Source organism: Telmatherina bonti (genome assembly GCF_933228915.1).
Source record: "Telmatherina bonti genome assembly, chromosome: 20".
NCBI classification, from domain to species: Eukaryota; Metazoa; Chordata; class Actinopteri; order Atheriniformes; family Telmatherinidae; genus Telmatherina; species Telmatherina bonti.
This window is the reverse complement of record NC_136618.1, coordinates 18,938,575-18,959,504: the sequence shown is the minus strand read 5'-3', so window position 1 is coordinate 18,959,504 and position 20,930 is coordinate 18,938,575. Positions and strand designations below refer to the sequence as shown.

At 40.4% G+C, this 20,930-nt stretch overlaps 1 protein-coding gene across 9 annotated transcripts in view; it reads left to right on the top strand.

Moving 5' to 3' along the window:
- kiaa1217 (KIAA1217 ortholog) overlaps positions 1-20,930 on the top strand; it is a 52,668-nt gene that overhangs the window by 28,675 nt on the left and 3,063 nt on the right. For 3 of the 9 annotated variants that reach the window (XM_079259820.1, XM_079259818.1, XM_079259822.1), the window contains 14 exons: positions 3,759-4,606; positions 7,585-7,689; positions 8,165-8,214; positions 9,865-10,004; positions 10,143-10,318; positions 13,845-13,975; positions 14,420-14,567; positions 15,026-15,521; positions 15,720-15,918; positions 16,087-16,379; positions 17,046-17,201; positions 17,505-17,627; positions 18,800-18,880; positions 18,978-20,853. In XM_079259820.1, coding sequence (XP_079115946.1) covers positions 3,759-4,606; positions 7,585-7,689; positions 8,165-8,214; positions 9,865-10,004; positions 10,143-10,318; positions 13,845-13,975; positions 14,420-14,567; positions 15,026-15,521; positions 15,720-15,918; positions 16,087-16,379; positions 17,046-17,201; positions 17,505-17,627; positions 18,800-18,880; positions 18,978-20,636 — 4,605 coding nt within the window. In that variant the 3' untranslated portion in view covers positions 20,637-20,853. Of the gene's footprint in view, positions 1-3,758; positions 4,607-7,584; positions 7,690-8,164; positions 8,215-9,864; positions 10,005-10,142; positions 10,319-13,844; positions 13,976-14,419; positions 14,568-15,025; positions 15,522-15,719; positions 15,919-16,086; positions 16,380-17,045; positions 17,202-17,504; positions 17,628-18,799; positions 18,881-18,977; positions 20,854-20,930 lie in introns of those variants that run through there. The other 6 variants (XM_079259825.1, XM_079259823.1, XM_079259826.1 and 3 more) reach the window with 4 other exon arrangements.

Genomic DNA, 20,930 nt, shown 5'->3' with positions numbered 1-20,930 from the left:
TTAAACCCAAAGAGTCCTTTCCTCAAATGTTCCTCCTCAAATCTGTCTCACTAATCCACCTGACCCTTTGCCTAACCTTGCTGCTCTTCTCTGCCTGCAGCAGATTTACAGTTGGCATTTGCTGCACTGTTGTGATGCTACAAATATCCCTTTAAACTGTGCTGCAAAGCCATCACCACAAACTACACTGTACGTGTCACATATGTTGAGTTGTTTAGGATTAAAGTGGTGATGGTTAAGGAGATTTTCATTCATATGGCATTAGTTGGAGCTGCTACAGAAACTCATTTCAGTTGCATTGACAACCTCTACTTTAATCATGTCTTTCATCGATTTAACCGTGCAAACTATTTTTACCAGTTTGACATTGCATTTTAACAAAATCTGGAATCTGCTGAACCTTCAGGTTTAAAATATTTAGATTTTTCAAAAAGAACTGAAATGCAAAAAGCAAAAAAGAGAAGCTTCAGATGTCCTGAGCGAAAACTTTGAAGCTGCTGGCATGAAGTAATAGATTCAGATTACTGTTGTTGCGAATTGTTCTGTCACTGTTTAACTAACTAGCTACTGGCACAAACCTGAGGACTGGACATGGTCGCAGGGTGTGAAGGTTTAGAAGTTGCAGAAAGAAATGGGTTTGTTGACATTGGTTTTGTTGATCCAAACAAACATTTCTCCAAATTAAAGCTTTTCCCTACACATATATTGACAAGCTTTAACATTAAAACCCAAACACAGCATTGATTTCTTTTAAACATCTCTTCTTTGCACCTTGTTAAGGTCACTGCAGACTTTGAGTTTTCTTTTCCTCTGAGGTTTTGTTTTTTTCTGAGTGTGTTTGTTTCGTCCTGCAATCTGATGTGATCAAGTCAAAGAAAACATTGCTGTTAGCATTCGGTACCTTCTCTGGGGTCAAATACTTACTTTGTGTTGGGAGGAGCTAAATATGGACTGTTTAGTGCATAAACCAAGTTTGTTGACTAGACATTTTTCATTTTCTGAAATGTCATCTAACTTTTTGTTCAGCTGCTTTGTCAATTCAGATTCACAGTAATAAACCTAAAAATCGTTCTGGCCATCAAAAAGGTTTTGGCCTGATGAAAAATCTTCCCAGGCTGGATCTGAATGAGAACTCCTTGTTCAAGTTGACATTAGTGGAATATCTTGTTGTTTGTTTGTTTTATTCAGCTGTAAGCAGTCCTGCTGTAATCCATCTTAGCATGCAAGTGTGTGTACACATACCGTACTCACTTTTGGAATGAGCCTCAAGTGGATGCTGAAGTGTTATCTTTATCAGAATTTGTTTTTAAAAAAAATCCGTAAAACAACTTTTATAAGGTCTGACCTGCAAATCATTTATTCCTGTTTTGGTAGAATTAAAATAAACTAATTGGGTATTTGATTTCAAGGATTCAAACAACATTGAAGTTAGACTTTACACAGCACAGTGTTAAAAACCAGATAAGAATCAAAAGTTCATTAGTTCAATAGCATGAATAAAAAGGAGTCATGGGAAAAGCTGTTCTCTTGTCTTGCATGAACGCCAACCTTCAGATCAAACTGCATGATAACTTCTGTTATTCATTAAGCTTCCTGGCCAATGAAGCTCTTAAAAAATCCCTTTCTGATTATCAGAAGAAATTGTTACGTTGTTAAGCTGCGACTGGTAGTAAAAGTAACCACACAGTATGAAATGCTATTTGTTGTCACATGCTGGATGCTAGATCCTCCCCCACCATTTCGTCCTCCGACTGGTCACCAATAGTAAATGTCAAAGGTTTTGTTATGTACCTGTAACTAACATATATTTTGTAAATAAAGCTCCACTTCTTGGCATACCTCTTGTCTGTTCTCCTTAAAGGAGTCAACGTAGTTTTTGGTGTTTGATTCGGAAACAAACTGTTTCTCTTCACAGCTATCATAATTAGTCAGTCACCCTTTTAAATCACCAATATCATCACATGAAGGCATACCATGGTACATCCAGCCAGTCAAGCTCTGTTTACACACTTCTGTGTTTACATCAGAGTACAGCTCTTGAGCTGTTTAGATTGGCTCATTCTGAGATTCTGCACTTTGTGAATCAGTTTAGAAATTCAATCCATCACTGACACAACAAGAGACTGAGGCAACTTTGTACACACAAACCAGACAGACCACCCCTTTTATTGGAGGCTTAAGACCACAATGGAAAAATACGTCTGCATGTCACACGTTCTGAACGCTGCTCTTGTGTGTTCGTGTTTTTTTTTGTTTTTTTTTGTTTTTGTTGTTTTTTTTTTTTGTTTTGTTTTTTGGTATTCCTTGTTTTTTATTCCTTTTTGCAAGTTGCACAAAAGAGAGATCTTTTAGGACATGTGACACAGATCTATAGTAGATTCCCAAGAAAGTCCATTATTTCTGCTGTGTAGGAAGCCTAAACTAGTGAAGGATTTGTGATCATCTGCAATGGCAATTTGGTTGATCTTGTTCATTGTGTTTCACTGCTTCGTCAGACTTGTTGCAGCCATATTCACAAGCTGCTTTAACATTCACTGGAAACAGGTTTCTGTTTTGTTTTACTTATCACAGCCATGCATGAGCCTTTGGTTACTGTACACTGCAAGCAGCTGTTGTTTTCCTGTTAATGGAAGCGTGCATGGTTTTCCACACGCAAGCGTCACACCCACTTTATTGTTCTCTTCGCTGTATTAATCTGTTGTGACGCTTTGTGGAAAGAAAGAAAACACAGACGGAGTGCATGAAAAACACTGTTCAAAGAACTGTACCTGAAGTTTTTGCTTTTAAAAACTTGACTTTAAGCTTTTGATTCACCTTGGCTTGTAGGTGTAACTCGTGAGTCATACCTTGAAGAAACAATAGCTTATTTGTTTGACGGGGGAAAAAAAGTCATTCAATAAGGGAAACGGATTGGTTTCAGCCTTGCATGTGACACCCTCATACATAATGGTATCACACTAAGCGTATCTTAACCTGGGGTCTCACTTATCACTGTTTGTACTTTAGATTTCAATTGTTCTATTTTGATTTTGGCTCTGTGAAAATTTACCTCAATTGAGGAATAAAATATTAGTTTCTTTTACTGTAGGATTTGGCTGTGATAGAATTTATAGTATTTTCTCGAAGCAACACCTTAAGTGTGTTTAGTTGAGCAGTGATGCAACTTTTAAAAATAGAAAAGCAAAGAATACTGGGTTGTAGATATGGTGCATGATTATGTCCTGGTCCTTTGGTTAGATCTATGACAAACATTAGCTCACTGATTTTAAATATTTCTAGACACATCTTGTTCCAAATAAGTCTTGTCTCCAGGAAAGTAAACTTGTGTAAAGATTTAAAGTGAGTCTCACTTCTAAAACACAAAAACAGGCAGAATTGTCACCCACAGAAAGGATGCTGTGTTAAATATTGTTTTGTACAGGCCTGCAAGGATAATATTCAGGACTTAAAGTACGAACTGTGCTGTACTGTGTACCCAGTGCTTGTAGCCTTGCCTGTAACAATCTTTTGCTGCTGGAGAGAGTGCTGACAGTGTATTTTCTTTCAAAAAGCAACAGTGTAAACTGAGTTGGATGAATGTTTTTGTTTCAAGGGAAATTCCAGTCAACAAGTTCAAGATAAACACAACATAAATAGTAGCTAAAGCTCTAAAATGTACCAAAGTATGCAATCCCAAGCGTCTGCTTAAGGAAGCATTATTCAGTTTGAACAAAAAGAGTCTGGAATAATATTATTTTCTTCTTCTGCGGTTTTTCCAGATGCACAGTGACATGCCTCATGCCAGCCGTGATGGTCAGCACCCTTTAAGACATCCACCCATGGCTCCCCCAGCGCACCACCCCATGCAGGGAGCACTCCCCCCATCTGCCCACTCCATGCCCCCATCTCCCTCCAGAATTCCATTTGGCCCCCGGCAAGGCTCCATACCTGGGAGTGCCACAATCCCGAGGGATCGCCTGCCGAATGCTAACGTTCCGGCCCGGTCCATCTCCCCTTGTCCCAGCGCTATCCTGGAGAGACGAGACGTCAAGCCAGATGAGGACATGAGTGGGAAGAGCCACAGTCTATCCAGAGGGAATGAGGGGCTGTATGCAGATCCATACCTGCTACAAGAGGGACGGATCAGCATGGCTACAGCCCATGGGCCACATCAAGCTCCTGGGCTTGATGGTCCAGAACATGGAATGGGGGGCTTTCACCGTGCCTCCATCCGCTCCACAAGCTCTTATGGCTCACCCAGCCCCACAGACACGATGGATCACCCTTCACTCTACAGGCAGAAGTCCAGGAACAGCCAGCTGCCTACTCTGGGTTCCAAGACTCCTCCTCCATCCCCACACCGGATGACTGAGGTACGCATGATTGACATCCCTAGTGGGCTTCCTCATGGTGTCCCTCCACACGGCGTCCCTCCTCACGGCGTCCCTCCTCACGGCGTCCCTCCTCATGGCATTCCCATGGAAAGAAGCTCACCAGTGCGCCAGTCCTTTAGGAAGGAGGAAGTTACAGGGATTAAGCCCAGGAACAGCATGGGGTCACCTGTGGTTTCAGAGCCTCAGGGTCACCTCCACGGACCCATCCCTGCTCCGGCCGACCATCAGACACGGTAAGTTAACAGTGGATAAAATGTTGCAGACATTGTTTAAATCAACAACAAGAGTTTGCATGGGAGCATGGACTAATTAAGCCTCACAGTTTCACTCTAACCATGAGCTGCTGAGTTTCTGTGTCTGGTCTGACTCCATTCCATCATCCATGACTGAAGGCAAGAGTATAACCTTTCTTCTCGCTGTCTTTCAGCTTCAAGATCACCAAATTAGGTTCAGCAGACTAATGCACATTTACTTATCTGTTTGGTTTGTGTGCACAAGCAGCTTTTTTTTTGCACACTTTTTTTTGTTTTCACAGCCTGTGTTCAACTTGTGGAGCTGATAGTGTTGATTATCCTCGTGTGTAGACCCCAGCATACTGTAGCTACAACCTAAAAAACATTAGAGTACCTTAAAGCTCCATTAATCCACCGTATATTTTTCTGTTACTCTCTGAACAGTGTTCCCTCTGCAGGGGATATTCAGTTTGGATTATCCACCAGGTATTTTAGTTTTTCTGCTCTCAGTGAGAGCAAATAAACACATAAGAAGGACGAGGGGGATGCTTGCTCCTTAGCTGAGAAAACAGCGTTTCATTTAAAGGGAATCCATGAGGGCAATGTGAACACCTAGAAGAAAACCAAAGAAAATATTGACCAGGTGGTGTAAGTTTTTTGTAAAATTTGGAATAGCACAGTCAGTCAAACAGATCAGGTGAGACCACGTCAGAGGTCTAAAGCACCAATTAGAAATGCTCTGGGAATATTTAAAAGGAGAGAAGGGGTTTGATTTGGAACGCACTGGACTTTCATTTCAAAATAAACACGTTCCAGTCGATTCCCAGTAGCTCTCAGAGAATTTGTTCAGTGCGTAAAATGCTGTGTGATACTGAGGTTCTGCATTGTTGCAAACACAGAGACCTTGTGTCCGTCTATTGTCTACTGCAGAGGCAACCACAATCCATCCCGTGTCCTCAACATGCCCGATATCCTTCCTCAAGATAAATGATTACATCTGAAAACAAAAGTTCCTCTCTGTTCCAGCCTCTTGGCTTACCAGGCCTTATCATTGCAAGGTTCCCTGTTTCCCTTCGGGTGTTTTTGTTTTCTTAAAGCAGTATATTGTGAAATTGTCTTTTCACTCTGTTCTTGGTGGTGAACATTTGTGAATCACTTTTTTTTTTTTTTATTTAAACACCAGTAAGACTTCACCTCACCACGAAGGTCAACCAAAGTATTTATCTCTCGTCTTGAAACACTTGGAAAGCTTTTTATTTTACTAGGACACTGAATCGAGAGTGTGGAGCTACTGTAACAGGGCCGTTCACTGTTAATTCAACCATTATGTTTGATCTATCCATCTTAAAATGATCTTAGCCCTCTTTTTGTTGTGGAAGCTCCATCAGAGATGGAGAAATATCAAATATTAGAGCTGTAAAGGAATTATTTACCCTTTTAAGCATATTTTTTCCTGTTCCATTTTTATCCTACAACTTATGCAGACTTGAAGAAATAAAACATTTAAATGTAAATATTGGGGTTTTAAACAATTCACTGCAGACTTATTTAATAATACAAATATGAAGATTTAGATTAAATACGATCTATAACGACACAAAAAAGTAAGGAAATGTATATTTGTTAAATTCTTTCTCCTCTTTAGTAATGCCAACTTGTGTTGCATTACAGTCTGTTGGTAAGTCTCACTAGTCTCCTTTACAATGAATGTTTCTGTGGAAGGAGCAACACAGTTAAATGTGTAAAAAGTGTAAAACTTCCCTGCAATACTCTTTTTTTTTTTTTTACCAGTGTTCACTCCTGTTTTGAGTTTCTTGGTGGATCAGATGATTGCATTGCTCTGCAATAATAATAAAAATAAAACAACAAATATTGTTGTTTTTACACTTTCTTTGTTTTTCACTGTTTGGGGCCTCAGAAGTGTGTGGAAAAACCCCATGTAGCCACAACAACTTGGCATCTCCTCATGCTGGTCAGCAGCCAGGCCACATTTTGCTGTGGGATGGCATCCCATTCTTCAACCAGGGGGATTGTTGAAGGTCAACTAGCATGCTTGTGTTGACCATTCTAGCACGGACAGCATACTGAAGCCGATCCCACAAGTGTTCTGCTGGGTTAAGGTATATACTGAGGCAGGACATCCCCTAATTCTGGAAGTATCTAAGTATCCTGGGGGAGCTTGTCGTTAACCTGTCGTTAACTCTACATATGGGATAATCACTGGCTCCAAAACCGCATTCTGATATGTCCACCTATCAGTTAGGGGCTGAGGACTCAATACCAACAGGAGAATTTTGCAGACGATTTTTGCACTTTCTGGGGGGGGGGGCATCACCTTCGCATTTAGCTGTGTTGCTAATTCCACTGAAACATGATCCTTAGAAGTTTAACCTAGTTAAACAGGTGACTTATTGGGCTTCCAAACCATGTCTAATCATGAGCATAGATGATCTACAAAGCTCAAGCCCTTTAAATGAATTTTAAATTTGACCCAACTTTTGTAACATCTGTAAGTTACAAAATAATTCCTCCTTACCAATTGTGATTTCTACATTCAGTAATAATCACTTACCTTCACTCGTATAATTAAGTTTTAAGATTAAAACTGTTTTCTTTTTATTGTGTAATATTTTTTTTATCGTGCAGACTTCTTAAGATATAACTGCAAAGCGGTTAGAAAAAATCTCTCCTGGGAAATTTATTCATGATTTATCAAAAACATTCACTGCGATGGACTTGCGAGCTGTCCAGGGTGTACCCCGCCTTTCACCCAAAGACTGCTGGGTTAGGCTCCAGCTTCCCCACGACCCTTCATTGGACTAAGTGGTTAGGAGGATAATGAATAAATAAAAACATTAATTTTCAGGTAATTAAGGACAGTGTGTTATTCTTTTATAACAGCTCCCTTGTTGTGCTGCCTGAGCTGATATTTGCTGGAGCTGCAGTGGTAAAATCAGCAGAATGTTCTGTTTCTGCAGAGAGCGAATGAAGGCTATGGAGCAACAGATTGCCAGCTTGACTGGTCTTGTTCAGCATGCACTATTAAAGGGCCCTAACACTAGTGGCGCCAAGGAGCCTCAAAGGTAAGCAATCACAGTACAGGATAGAGTGAGGCATCCAATGAAATGCCTGGCGATTCAGTCAGCGCAGGGAAGATAAAGTTTCCCTGCTGTAATGGTTAAATAGCATCTGGTGAGGAGGATATAGGCTTATCTGTGAACTGATACTGAAGTCATTTGCTCTCATATAAATAGACACTGTATAGTTTACTTGGCTGCATTTCAACGCTTTGCATTGTGGATCTTCTCTGTGGAGCTTTTTACTTGACAGTTAGCATAAAATGTCTTTGACTGCAGTTAATTTGAATGTTTCCAAACTACAAAGATAAAGCTACCATTAACATCATCATAACCTCTTTGGTTTGTCCGTCTTTCTCATCATACTTTGTCTTAATGTGTTTGCTATTACTAAAATTAACCAGCAAACCTAAAGTGTCCCAATATTCTGCTTTTATTTCTGTCCTCGTAACCCTGTTCTAATGATTTTCTCTGGCTGCAGTGAGAGACCACCAAAGACTTCATCTCCAGCTCACAGCGCGCCTAGTTCAGGTTAGTTTTGATGCATTTTTGTTGTTGTTGTTGTTGTACAAAAGAGTTTTAATGCCATAATGTCTTGTGCAGACAAGCCCAAACATCAGTGTCAGTCAACAGTCCATAATGAGCGCAGCTACAAGGGGAAAAACAAAGTCAGTCTTCTTAGCTTGTCATCAGTTCATATGTCTGTGCAATCCTCTGCTTAATGCATCAAGTTTAATAGGAGTTAAGAGACAAGAGCCAGCAAAGCTCACCAAAGCCCCCCAAAGTACTACTTAAAAAAGATGCTGTTACTTCTCAAGTTTACCAAGATGATTCAGCGATCCCATTTCGGCGCTGTGGCAGTCTGGGTTTGATAAGGGCTAGTGTTGCCAGCAGATCAAAAAACACGACAATGTTTACGTGAATTGAAAGTCAATGCATGTATCGTGAAACATTTAATATGTAGCTTTCAGAGGGATTTACTTGTCATGTTTTGATTGAGTGAATCTTCAGAATAGTTACAGTCAGGTCTTTGTTCTTACTCGACTGCCCCAAGGTCAGACATAACAAATTGCTGCTTCTATCCTTTTTTTTTTTTTTTTCTTTTCTTTTTTTGGAGTCTTTTAAATGCACTATGGACTCCTTTCAGTGGACGTATACCAAATACTGAAGCAAAATCAGACGTTTACATTGTAACGTGTATTTCAGGTTTGGGATGCTGAAAAGGGAGATGGTGTGAATGGATTTTTGGAATTATAGAGACAAAGGTTTTTGCTCTTAGTGCCCCACAGTCTATCCTCTATTGACAGATTTCTAAAGTTAAAAGAACTACTTGCCTAAACCAAATATTTTACCATCTGACTCTAAAGGCATCCAGCCATGGAGCTTATTTTGTTTCCACAGACCGTGAAACTACACAACAATGGTGTTGCTAGTGTAGATTTTGCCAGTTGTAGACATCTTTGTGTAAAAGTATTGCATGTGTACATTTTCACTCCTCCCATCACATCAGATTAGCATTTATCCAACTATCTTGTATTTCTTCAAAACTCAGATACTTCAACTATATTTGCTGATTCGGTAGCAAATGAGAAGTCTTCAATATAGCCTCCTTTCATTAGCTTATATTAAACCTCCTCCATTAGAAGCCATCAGTCTGTGTATGTCTCACCGATGATGCAGCTTGAAAACAACTAAAGTCAAAACTCATTCTGGAGTTTGAATTAGATTAATGTTGTTGTCAGCCATTTAGAGCCTTTCATCCAAACCACAAATATTAGCTCCATTTTTTCCATGGTTTCAGCCTCCCTCCATCTCTGAAATGTTGCTGACAGACATTTAAAAGCTGCAGCCAGTAAGAGCGTCGGCGTATATGTTCCCATTGTGCAGGAGGGAAAGAAGAGTTTCAGAAATTCTGACTTAACATTTGGAATATTAAGCCAGAGGAACATACAGTCAGAAAAAGTGTGTTTGAAAACAAATATTTGCAGGAAATATTTCATATAGAAACAACTTAATTTTGTTCCTCTGTGCCAAAATACATCATTTTTCTTTTATTGCCTGTCCCATGAATCATTTAACTGTTAGTTGTTGTTACTTAAGTAGAACTATCAATGTTAAGTACTTTACTTTTTTGCATAGTATCCAATTTATACTTTAATAACTTTTTTTTTCTTGGCCCAGGTGGTTCTCCAGTCTTGGTTCCCAAATGCCCTGCAGTCCCATCAGACAAGAGTTCAGCTCCTCTCAAACCCAATCTCCTGCAGTTCAGGAAGAATGTTTCTGACCTCAGGATGCAACTCCATCAGATGAAACAGCTGCAGGCAAGACTTCTTTTTTCTTTTTAATTGATTTAGACTGGTTTAATTCTGGTTAATTCTCTTTTAAGAGCTCTTGGTGTTGGTTTGCCGGTCTCTAATGTCCTCTGATATCTTGTTTCACTGTGTGCATCCCCCCCACAGCTCCAAAATCAGGAGGTGCTACGGGTGCAGCTGAAGCGGGCAGAGCAGGAAATCAGTATTAAACTTGCAGAGGCCATGCGGCGCCTGGAGGACCCTGTACAGAGACAGAGAGCTCTGGTGGAAGAGGACAGGAATAAATACTTGGGTCTGCAGGAGTGTGTACTCACGCAGCTCAGGTAAAATTACTTCAAAGCCACTGAATTACATCTCCCAGTTAGAATATCAGAATCAGAAGTTTATTTATCAACACATCAACTGGTGTCCCAGTACAAACATTCACTTGGAGTACAACCTGACCAGAGTAGTAAAATACACATACAAGATCAGCCAAAAAACATACAAGATCTGGCAAACGGCAGCGCAGTTGGACAAAGCATGTCTATAATATAATATAATATAATATAATATAATATAATATAATATAATATAATATAATGTGAATTAAAACAGAACACAAAGATTTGTCAGTTCAAACTGTATACTTAATTGATAATCAGACAAAAGTTATGCATCATATGTTAAAACTGCAAAATTGAGGTTCAAATGAGTGCAGTAAATACCAGAAAGCCGCCTAACCTTAAAGGAGATATAAATAGATGATTAAGATAATCCCATGATGTATCGTCTCACAGTTTTTCAATTAATAATAAACCAGTCAGTAACATGATTGGATTAAAAACAGCACCCCAAAAAGGCAAAGTTTGTCAGACAGAACTATGCAGAGAAGTTCATGGCTGGATGACTTGATGGGCAAATTATTCAACAGATTAGGCAGGGTTTTCGCAACATAAAATTTAAAAGATTTCATGGATTTATTATTTAGATTTAAGGATAAACATAAAATGTAAAGCTCTGAGAATCTAGGAAAAGCTGTGTGAAGAATGGCAACAATCTTCAGGCCATTGGGCAGTACTGATACTGCTCTGTTGTGTAATTACATTGAAAAATCCTCATCACAACTCCCACAATCAAAATATTACTGAACAAGGCAAGGAAAGCTACTGAGTTCTCTGGGTTTTAGGTCATTTGAAGAGTCCTGTATTTCATTACTAAAACCTTGACATTCTTTAAGGAAAACCATGGATTCTGCTACCTCCTCTCAATCAAAGCACACACAGCATCAACACACACTTCCACACCTAACAAGCAGTAAAAGCTCTTTTACAGTCATCTCTGAAGGTATCATCAATATTAACTACGGGTGGAAGAAAAAATTCATTTCACGTAAAAATCTGGATTCTTTTACAATTTTTTTTTAATGATTTTTTGTTTTTTTTTTGTTTTTTTGGTCAAAAATAAAAAAAAAATTTTTTTTTCAATTTTTAATATTTATGTTTAGATGCCACTTGGGGAAGTATTTACTATACCAGAAGACAGAGAATGGTGGACAATCTGCAAAAAATGCACAGACATTAATCCTCCACTATCACATTTTAAGTGAAAAGTGTGGACATATTCTGGATATTTTGCTTTGAAAGAAAAAAAGCAGAGCTGGACATGTCAAAAGCTATTTTTAAACTATGTAATCCACATGTGGCGTACTGCGGCAACACAACTAACATTACTGCACAACTAGCAAGATATCATCCTGAGGTAAATGCAGGGCTAACATCTAAATGTACGACAGCAGCAAGCCAACAAACACTCCAACCAGCACTTTTATGTGCCTTCAAGCTTTTGAAACAAGAGTATAAGTTCAAACAGATGATTCAGATAAATTGCTGCTGAATAACTCTTAAAAGTTGACACACAGTGGATTTTTTAATTTGGGAAATCTTGCTTGTGATATTGTCTGTAAACTCTGTCATCATGCAACTTTTCCAAATGGTCTGAAAAAATTGGCAATACTTAGGAAGAGCAATTCAAATCGAATCTGCATCCAGTAATAGATAATGTCATCAAGGGGGCACTCTGAGTTTTAATACTTTACACAGAGCAGTACATATCTAACAACTGTTGTTTTATTTAGTTCAAAATAGATTCACACGTGTGTTGTCCTCGTATCAAAGCTATTCACAAGCTTTCAAGTTGAAAGTAGGCACACCATGTGGCTGCCATTAATGTTCTTCTATTTGTAGGAAATCCCCAAAAGGTTTTATCTTTTTGAGCTCAGCTGAGCCTTTCAGCCCTGAACTCTTTGAGAAGCCACAACCCTCTAAATTACAGCCCACAGGTTTATACAAGCAAGCAGTGCCTGGGTCTCAGAGATGGCAGTCTAGAACAATATATTCACCTGTGGAGTCATTACTCACTGCCCTGCTCTTATGTTAATTTGCTTCATCTTGCCAACAGGGACGGCCTAATTGAATTCTTTTTGTTTGTGTGTTTACAAGGCAAGGTCAAACCATGTTGTCCTGCTAGATAGTTGTAAACATACGCTTCAGTAAACACAGTGATATCTGCTCATGAATTCTGGGCAATGAACAGGCAGAAGTCAGAGCTAGTTTAAGCTTTCTATTACACTTTGTATCCAGCCATTTGTGAGTCAGCAAAAAACACGACTGCTGGCACCTCAAATAAGACTTTGTAATTAAGGCTGCTGGGCTTTAAGACCATTTGGGGAATGTGGCGTAAAAAACTAATACCCTGATGCAAGCAGAAGTACATATTCCAACCTGACATTTATTTAGGCATTTTATTAAAAAAAAGGCTTAAAAGTAGTAGATTAGTACGAAGAAGGTACAGGAACAGCTGAAGGATAATGCATATACCACAGAACTCCCAAATATTAACAGGCTCACCATTTAATCAAACTCCTTGCAAACCTTCCAAAGGGGTTTAGTTTGCTATACTTAAGCTCCAGTAAGCTATAAATAAAAATATAAAGAATTAAAAAAAAAAAAAAAAAAAAAAAAAAGAATCTCTGGGTGCCTTGTCAAATAACTTCTCCCTTAATTTTTCAATCTAACAGAAAAATGTGTGTGATGAAAATGAAAATATATTGTATCCCCCTGTTTTCTTTTAGTATCTCTGTGAGGAAAATGTCTTGTTTTTGGCCTCATTTTGATTTTTTTTTTCCTTCACCAACAAAGCTGGACATTTAACTCACTGTCTTCTTCTTGGCTTTTCCATTCCCTTTAGGGGATATCTATAAAAGGGTGTTTCTCGAGGGTACCTGGTCACAAAGAAACACCATTTTAGCTCCTCTCATGCAATCCCACACTGCACACAATGTTATCGCTCAGCACATTTCCCCTTGGAATAGCCATCTTTCTTTGGTAGTCTTCTGGGATGGCTGTGTGATATATTTTCTATGGGAGGAGGTGCTCATTCTCTTTTTCTCATCCACAGTGTAAACATTTGTGGTTTTAGGATGAGTACCAATCAAATCTCAACCAAGCCGTTAATTTAATGTAGTCAGGCAAATGAGCAGTGCGGTGTCAGTCTCATGAGCATGTGGGATGTGATATGTGTTCTTCTTTTTTCACTGATCATGATCCAGAGTTTATCTTTTCACCTCTAACTTGTCAGTATCAGGCTTGATTTTAACATTTAATGATGTGTCCCTGCCCTCTGGTGGTTATAAACTGTAATTAGTTCTGAGTGATCATTTTAACAATGCAAGACATCTTGAATAAAGTTTATATTATGATTTTTGTTATGGTTTTACATTGCTTTCATGTCCTTTTCATTCACCTATAGATTATTAGAAGTAGAACATCTTCTAAACTCTACATTGTTTGTATGTTTGTTTCCTTGCAGTGAGCTGGAACAGTACGTAGGTTCACTGCAAAAGGACTCGTCAACAACACACAGAGTGGTGACCTTAAAGGACGTGGAAGAGGGAGCAGTAACTCTGAGGAAAGTGGGAGAATCTCTGGCAGGACTCAAAGGTAAGATGAGAGACAATCTTTGAACATGTTTTGAAGATTATACAAGCCTCAAGTTATATATAAACCAATCTAAGACAAAGTTGTTGGTTTTTTTTTTATTTTGTTCAGTATAATACAGGAGGAGATAACCATGAGCTGTTTTTGTTTTGGGCCTGGTTATAACTATAAGGAATAACCAATCCTCTTTGGAATAAAAATAATCGAAGTTGCCAGTTTTTCCACTTTTACTGATTGCTATTCTACTAATTTCTATATAATATAATAAATAAAAAAAAAGAGCTATAATATAATGTCATCCAGTAGTTTTGTCATGTGACATATAAAGACTTAATAAACTTTCTTTCTATAGAAATCTCTGCAGGAACAACAAATATCCTGCAGCTGGTTTCTGGCAAATGCCTTCCATCAACTTGGTTTTCTTGTTTTTTGTGTAAATTTCCTCAGGAGAGTTCCCGGCACTGCAAACCAGAATGCGGTCGGTGCTCAGGGTGGAAGTGGAGGCTGTCAAGTTTTTGAAGGAGGAGCCTCATAAACTGGACAGCATGTTGAAAAGGGTCAAGAGCCTGACTGACACCCTCAGCAGTCTGCGAAGGTTGGGATGAAAATGGGCATGAAGTATGGATCAGGGGGACAGGTTTTTCAGCATGGGGGCTGAATATGGGAGAGGCAGTTGAAGATAAAATCAAACAGTGCTGCAGGACTCCCTGCAGAAGCCTATGATGTGGGAGATTGTACTGTTTGATTGTACTGGCAAGCCAGCCTTCATCCCATCAAAGAGGTCATTCCATGTGAACGTCCAGCTAAATTTACTTCCATCGCTGTCACTGAACCGATAAGTGAATTAATTTGGTGGACATTGCAGTGCCTCATTTCCATTTTGATAAGTCACACACACCAAACTCACTGTAGGCTTTTTGTTCACTCTGTGACTTGTGTTGTTTTAAAACCTGAAGACTTTGCATCATACCATTCTGAGGAGGTTTACCGCTGAGGTTAACTATTAATCTGCATTATTTCTTTTGATTTATTTTGCATACTTTCTCCTTGCAGGTATGCAACTGAGATTTCTCAAAAAGGACACGAGCCTTCTACAAATGTGTCAGTGGGTAACAGCCCTGCAACAGCAGCAGAAACATCTACAGAAACTCCCCCAGCCTCACTCCAGCCTAGCTTAAGTCCAGCCCCACCAGAGCCCCAGAGCTCCACCATCAAATCTGAGGTGATGCCCTCTTCCTCAATGGTCATTCATCATGTCCAGAGTTCGCCGGTCCACATGCAGCAGTCTCAGCAGTCTGCAGCCCTGACAGCTCAGCCCAGCTCTCCACTCCCTCCTAGTCCCACTCATGCCACAGGGTCTGACCTGAGCAAGATTCAAGGCAGGGAATCTCCCAAAGGAGCTACCTCAGATCTACAGAGTCCAGCTCGTTTTAAGAAGACCCATGGGAACCCAGTGAATAATGGCAACGGCAGTGTCCACCAGGATCTTGTTATAGAGGAGCTCCAGAACAGTCATGACAAGAGCAAAAGCAGAGCTATGTCCATAGAGGTATCTTCCGATTCTTTTGTAGGAATGATAAAGATGTAGTGATATTCAAGTTTCCTCACCGCATCCATGAAAAGTTCAATGGTTTTGCCCACTTTATTTAAATGACACAATTTTTACTTTGTTTCTCGTAGAAAAACTCGTACTTTTTTGGATTCTTAATAATTTAATTTCCTGCATATTTCTTTCACAAACTTGTAGGTAGCGGAGAAGGAGTGGGAAGAGAAGAGGCAGAATATGGGCCATTATGATGGCAAAGAGTTTGAGAAGATCCTTCAGCAAGCCCAGGTCAACATGTTGAAGGGAATCCCTAGTTTAGAGCTAGAAGAGAACCAACCACTGCCGGCTGCTGGTATCGTAGTACAAGGAGATGTACCCAGCCCTGCAGAGTCTCCTTCAGGTACAATTCAAACATACATTCACTAATTTTACCCCAATACATCAACATTTAAGTAAAGGTCCCAGGTATATTAATGTAAATTTTCATATAGAAATGCAAGATTGTAGCCAGTACCTCTTTTTAACACCTTAACTTTATTCTATATCATATGATGAACCTACATAACAGAAGAGCCTCAATCAGGGCCTCAGGATTCAGACAAACCCGCCAAGAAGGGACCCGAGAAACTCCCAAAACCTTTGATGGAGAAACCTGCCAAGCCAGCACTGGAGAGACCCTCCAAAACTGCCATCAAGCCATCAGCCACTGACAGTGTGACCAAACAGGGTTCTGACAAGTCGAATAAATCCCCACCACCACCTCCTCCGAGGAAAACCCACCCTGGCTCCAGCTCAGGCATGACCACGACACGTTCTGGTGAGGTGGTCTATACTACCAGGAAGGAGAGCGTCTCAGCTCAGGTCAGTTTGCTTGGAGGTTACAGAAATTCAAAAAGATTTGTGTCACTGTCTGTTTGCTGAGCATGGTGCAAAAATGAGGTGATGCAGCTACAAAATATATCTATATTTTGCACATTTGCTGGATTAAGAGCCCATGTTCAATGTCTATTTATAGAAGTTAACATGCTCTGATTTTCAAGAAAGACAGTTTGGTTTTTTTTTTCATCACACTTCACATTTCTGTAGCTCACCTTTGCATTCTCTGTCCAAAGATAGCTGGGTGCGAAGCAGCTGCTCATGCTTTGACTGGGGTGTGACAAATGAATTATTATGCAGGATTCACAATGATATGGTACTTTAGTCTTCAACAGTGGATGTGCCTGACACTAGGAATTGTTGTGGCAAACAGTCATGAGATCAGACACATAATTAGTCAGGCATTTCGATTAGCTGGTGCCTTTGCTGCTCAGAAAAAAGTTCAACTGTTCATAACTTGCCACCATGAATGAAACCCAAACAACTGACCCAGACGTCAGTTTGGCAATGCAAGAAATTAAAAGTGAGGGCTGGCATCGTCAAGGTTGTTGCTTGGTAATGTTGTTAAGGTAGTTACATTTTTAAATAACCAAAAAACAAACAAACAAACAATCAAAAATAGTTAGAATTTACTTGGTTTACTACTCACAGGAGGGGGAAGAGGATACTCCACCTCCCTCCCCACAACCCAAACCCACTAAGGTTCCACCAGAGACAAAGCCAAAGCCTGCCACACCTCCACCTGTCACTGCCTCTGTCACCAGAGAGGAAGAGGATGAAGGGGATAAAATCATGGCAGAGCTCCAGGTCAGACATGCACGTAAACACACACTGACACTCTTTTCTATGTCCTTTCAAACGTGTGCAAATCCAATCAGTGGCTGTGTGATTTATTGATTTCTGCATTGTGGGAATTGGTTGCTTATCGCTTCCTCCTGTGGTGGTTGATTTTGTCAGAAGAGGCAAAGTGTGGGCACTGACAACAGGAACTGCCTTCTTTTCACCTTATCCCACTTGGTTCAGCTGTGGCTGTGGTGAAAAGACTCAAAACGTCCTCAGTCCTAGAAATCCTTCTCCCCCATGTTCCTTTCATATGTCTCCACTCTTCAGGTTTTCCAGAAGTGCACAGTTAAGGATCTAGGTGTGAAAAATTTGGTAGAACCAACTACTCGAATTGAACCCCAAATCAAAGAACTAAGACCAGGGGCTTTGTTACCCCTCAAAGAGAAAAAGGTAACTTATACCCCGCCGTGCAGCTGCCCAGCTAACTGCCTGCCTCTGCAAACTGTTTGATCTGACAAATGGCTGTGTCCTAACACTTCTACCAACCCTGTGCTGTCGCTTTGGCTCGAGAGAAACCTTATAGCAGCTGTCTCCACAAAGCTCCTTTCCCTGCTGCTTTGTTTTTCTTCCCTCTTTTGATTCTGCTGGAAATCACAGTCTGGATTTTTTTCATTTTAGGATTAAGTCTGCATAAAATTGAGCTTCTGAAAAGCCGCTGTGTCTTTTGTACGATGTGTTTTACGGCTGGTTTAACTATCACTTGTCTTTTCTCCCAATTCAATAAAGACCTGTAACTTACACTGTATCTTACAGGCAATTAAATTGTCTTGTGTCTTTCTTTAATGGAATTTCTTTATACAGAGTAAAAAAAAAAAAGTATGTACAAAAACAGCATATATTTAAAATGATTGATGACTCCAAGAAACACCATAGTTCAAATTGAAATTTTGTAGACACAACCTGTTTTTGCAGACTTGGTTCACCAGAGGTCAGTCTGGCTACTTTGCATGCTCCTCTCCCTCCCTTATTTTCTGAGGAATTACTTCTTTGTTTCTCTTTGTCTCTGCGCAATTCCCCCCCAATTTGCTTTTTCAACCTTTTACACCTTTATAACCACCACAACTGTTTCCTGACAAAAGAAAAAAGTACAGATTTGCATAGAGGCTGAGGCTCTTAAACTGTGACAGATTTTACTTGTTGAGAGATGCTCTTAAATATTTCTTTGAGAGTATTAAAAATTATGGATATGTATGTATTTGCTATCAATAGTGCAGTATTAAACATGATTCATTAAGTAGATGAAATGAAGTCCAGAGTTATTTTGTAGGGAGACTGTTAAGTTTTAGTGACGGTTTAAACTGACCAAATATAGTTTTTACAAAATAACATTTAACCTGTACACAGCAACGGAAAGGCTGTATATGCAGAATTAAGACAATATGCTGATACATTGATTTAATATCAGAACTGTTTGAAAAAGTTATTTAAAACTAAATATTTTATTTGTAACTTCAAAAAGTCATTGGCCGATTAAGTTAGATTTTTAGTGAATTCAGAGTTAATCTGTTGCAACTCGGTACACCAGTTGCACAGTAATATTATTCCCTCACACACTGTCCTAGCAGAGCTCAGAGCCAAGTCGAGAGGATAAAGATCCAGACACAGATGAAAACGGGAACTCTACCATGCGACAGAGCCCAGGGGTATGCAAGACTTTCATTTGCTTCAGTACAACATATCGTTATTGATTGAACATTCTCAAGTTTGAACAATGACAGATTTTAAATGTTATCCTCCCAGGTTATATATTACGTGACTGGCCAGATTCCTAAAGATCAATCACCCACATCAGGATTGGAAGATACCCCACAACACAGAGAGCCCACACAGCCTCCAACACAGGTGTCAAATGTCAATGTAACTGACAATTCTCCAAGCCAGCAACAGCAGCCGCCGCCTCTGTCTCCACCGCCCAAGTCGCCTGTTACACCTCCGCCGATATCGCCTAAACCTGTTGGACTTAATGGGCTCAAACTGCCAAAAAAGCAAGTGAAGCACACTGAATCCTCAAAGACCAGTGAAGAAAGGCAAAAGGGAAAAAGCCTCAACAAACCAAACACTGAAAGGAAAAGCAAAATGAATCAGGAGCATGTTTCTTCCAATAAGAAAATAAAGCATGAGCAAGTGGAGATCACCACAACCAGTGTTGTAGATGAGAAGGCTAAACATATTATTCCTCCACCTAAAAAGACTCCTGTTGAGGACAATGGTCCATTTAAAGTGCACTTTGATGAAGGTGATGATGAGGCTAGCCTTAGCCCTGACGTACCTGGAGAAGAGGCGCCTCCACCCCCAGACAACATTGCATTCATGATCACAAAAACCAAGGTTCAGGCACTGTCTTGTGGTGAGTACCAAGAACTGGTCGGTGCCAAGAAAGGGAGTGTCCAGACAGTTACTGTAGGCAGCGCCGCAAACCAAGCTAAAGCTGTCGATCCTTCAGTGCCACAGGATAATGGTTTTAACAAGAAGCCGGTCATCATCATCTTTGATGAGCCAATGGATATCCGCTCTGCCTACAAGCGTCTGTCCACCATATTTGAATGTGAGGAGGAACTGGAGAGGATGCTCTCTGAAGAGCGCATTGAAGAGGAGAGTGAGGAATCAGACACAGAGAAGAGTGGTGGGCTGCAGGGAAAAGCTGGAGCCGTTGAGGTGATTGATGGCAAAAAAATTGTCTCTTCAATGGGCACCGGAGACCACACCAGCTCATCATCGTCGTCTTCATCTTCGATATCTGAGCTAACAGACAGTGGAGTAAACATGGAGTCAAATGGAGAGGCAAAACAAGATGGCAAGAAGAAGTTCAAGTTTAAGTTCCCAAAGAAACAGCTAGCAGCACTGACGCAGGCGATTCGCACTGGGACCAAATCGGGAAAGAAGACTCTACAGGTGGTTGTATATGAAGACGAGGAAGAATCTGATGGTACGATCAGGCAGCACAAAGAGGCAAAGAGATTTGAGGTTGCACGCTCAAAATCCTTCAACGAGGCATCAAAGAGAACAGGACCCGCCCCTCTCAAAAAGCAGAACTCCGACTCGCTCTGCAGGACGGATGAGATTCGGAAGAACACCTACAAGACCCTGGACAGCCTGGAGCAGACCATCAAGCAGCTGGAGACGACTATTAGTGAGATAGGACCACACTCCCCTGAAGAGTCCGGCACTGAAGACTCTAAGGCAAGGAATGGGAAAACATCAGAAGGAGTAGGACTGAAGAGGTGTTCCTCTCTCCCTACCTCCAGAGGACCCGGCCCGAAGTTGCCCAGCAAAAATTCTCTGAAGAAGAGTAAACCTCAGCTCCTGCCTCGTCCTGTAGTCATCCCTTCCACCATCAGCGCCACCAACACCACCACTGTCCCCAGTGTTCCCAGCACCATGCAACAGGTCTCTCTCTAGCTCTTGTTGCTCCAGGAGACTTTGGGTCCTTTGTCTTTCACTTTCCAACCTACCTTCTCTCCAATGCTAACCACTGAAATTACAAAATCATTAATCCACTTTGCCGGTGCTCAGAAATGTTGGAAATGACCCCAAGTGGCTTTCTTCCTCTACGAAATCATGGTGACATGATTGGGGGGGGCAGGGGGTGGGGGGCATTTTTTTTGGGTTTCTGGCTACAATCTTTACTCTGCAGTTCATTGCTAAAACTATGAGGTTTTCAGCAAGTGGCGCTTTGATCATCAAAGACGTTGT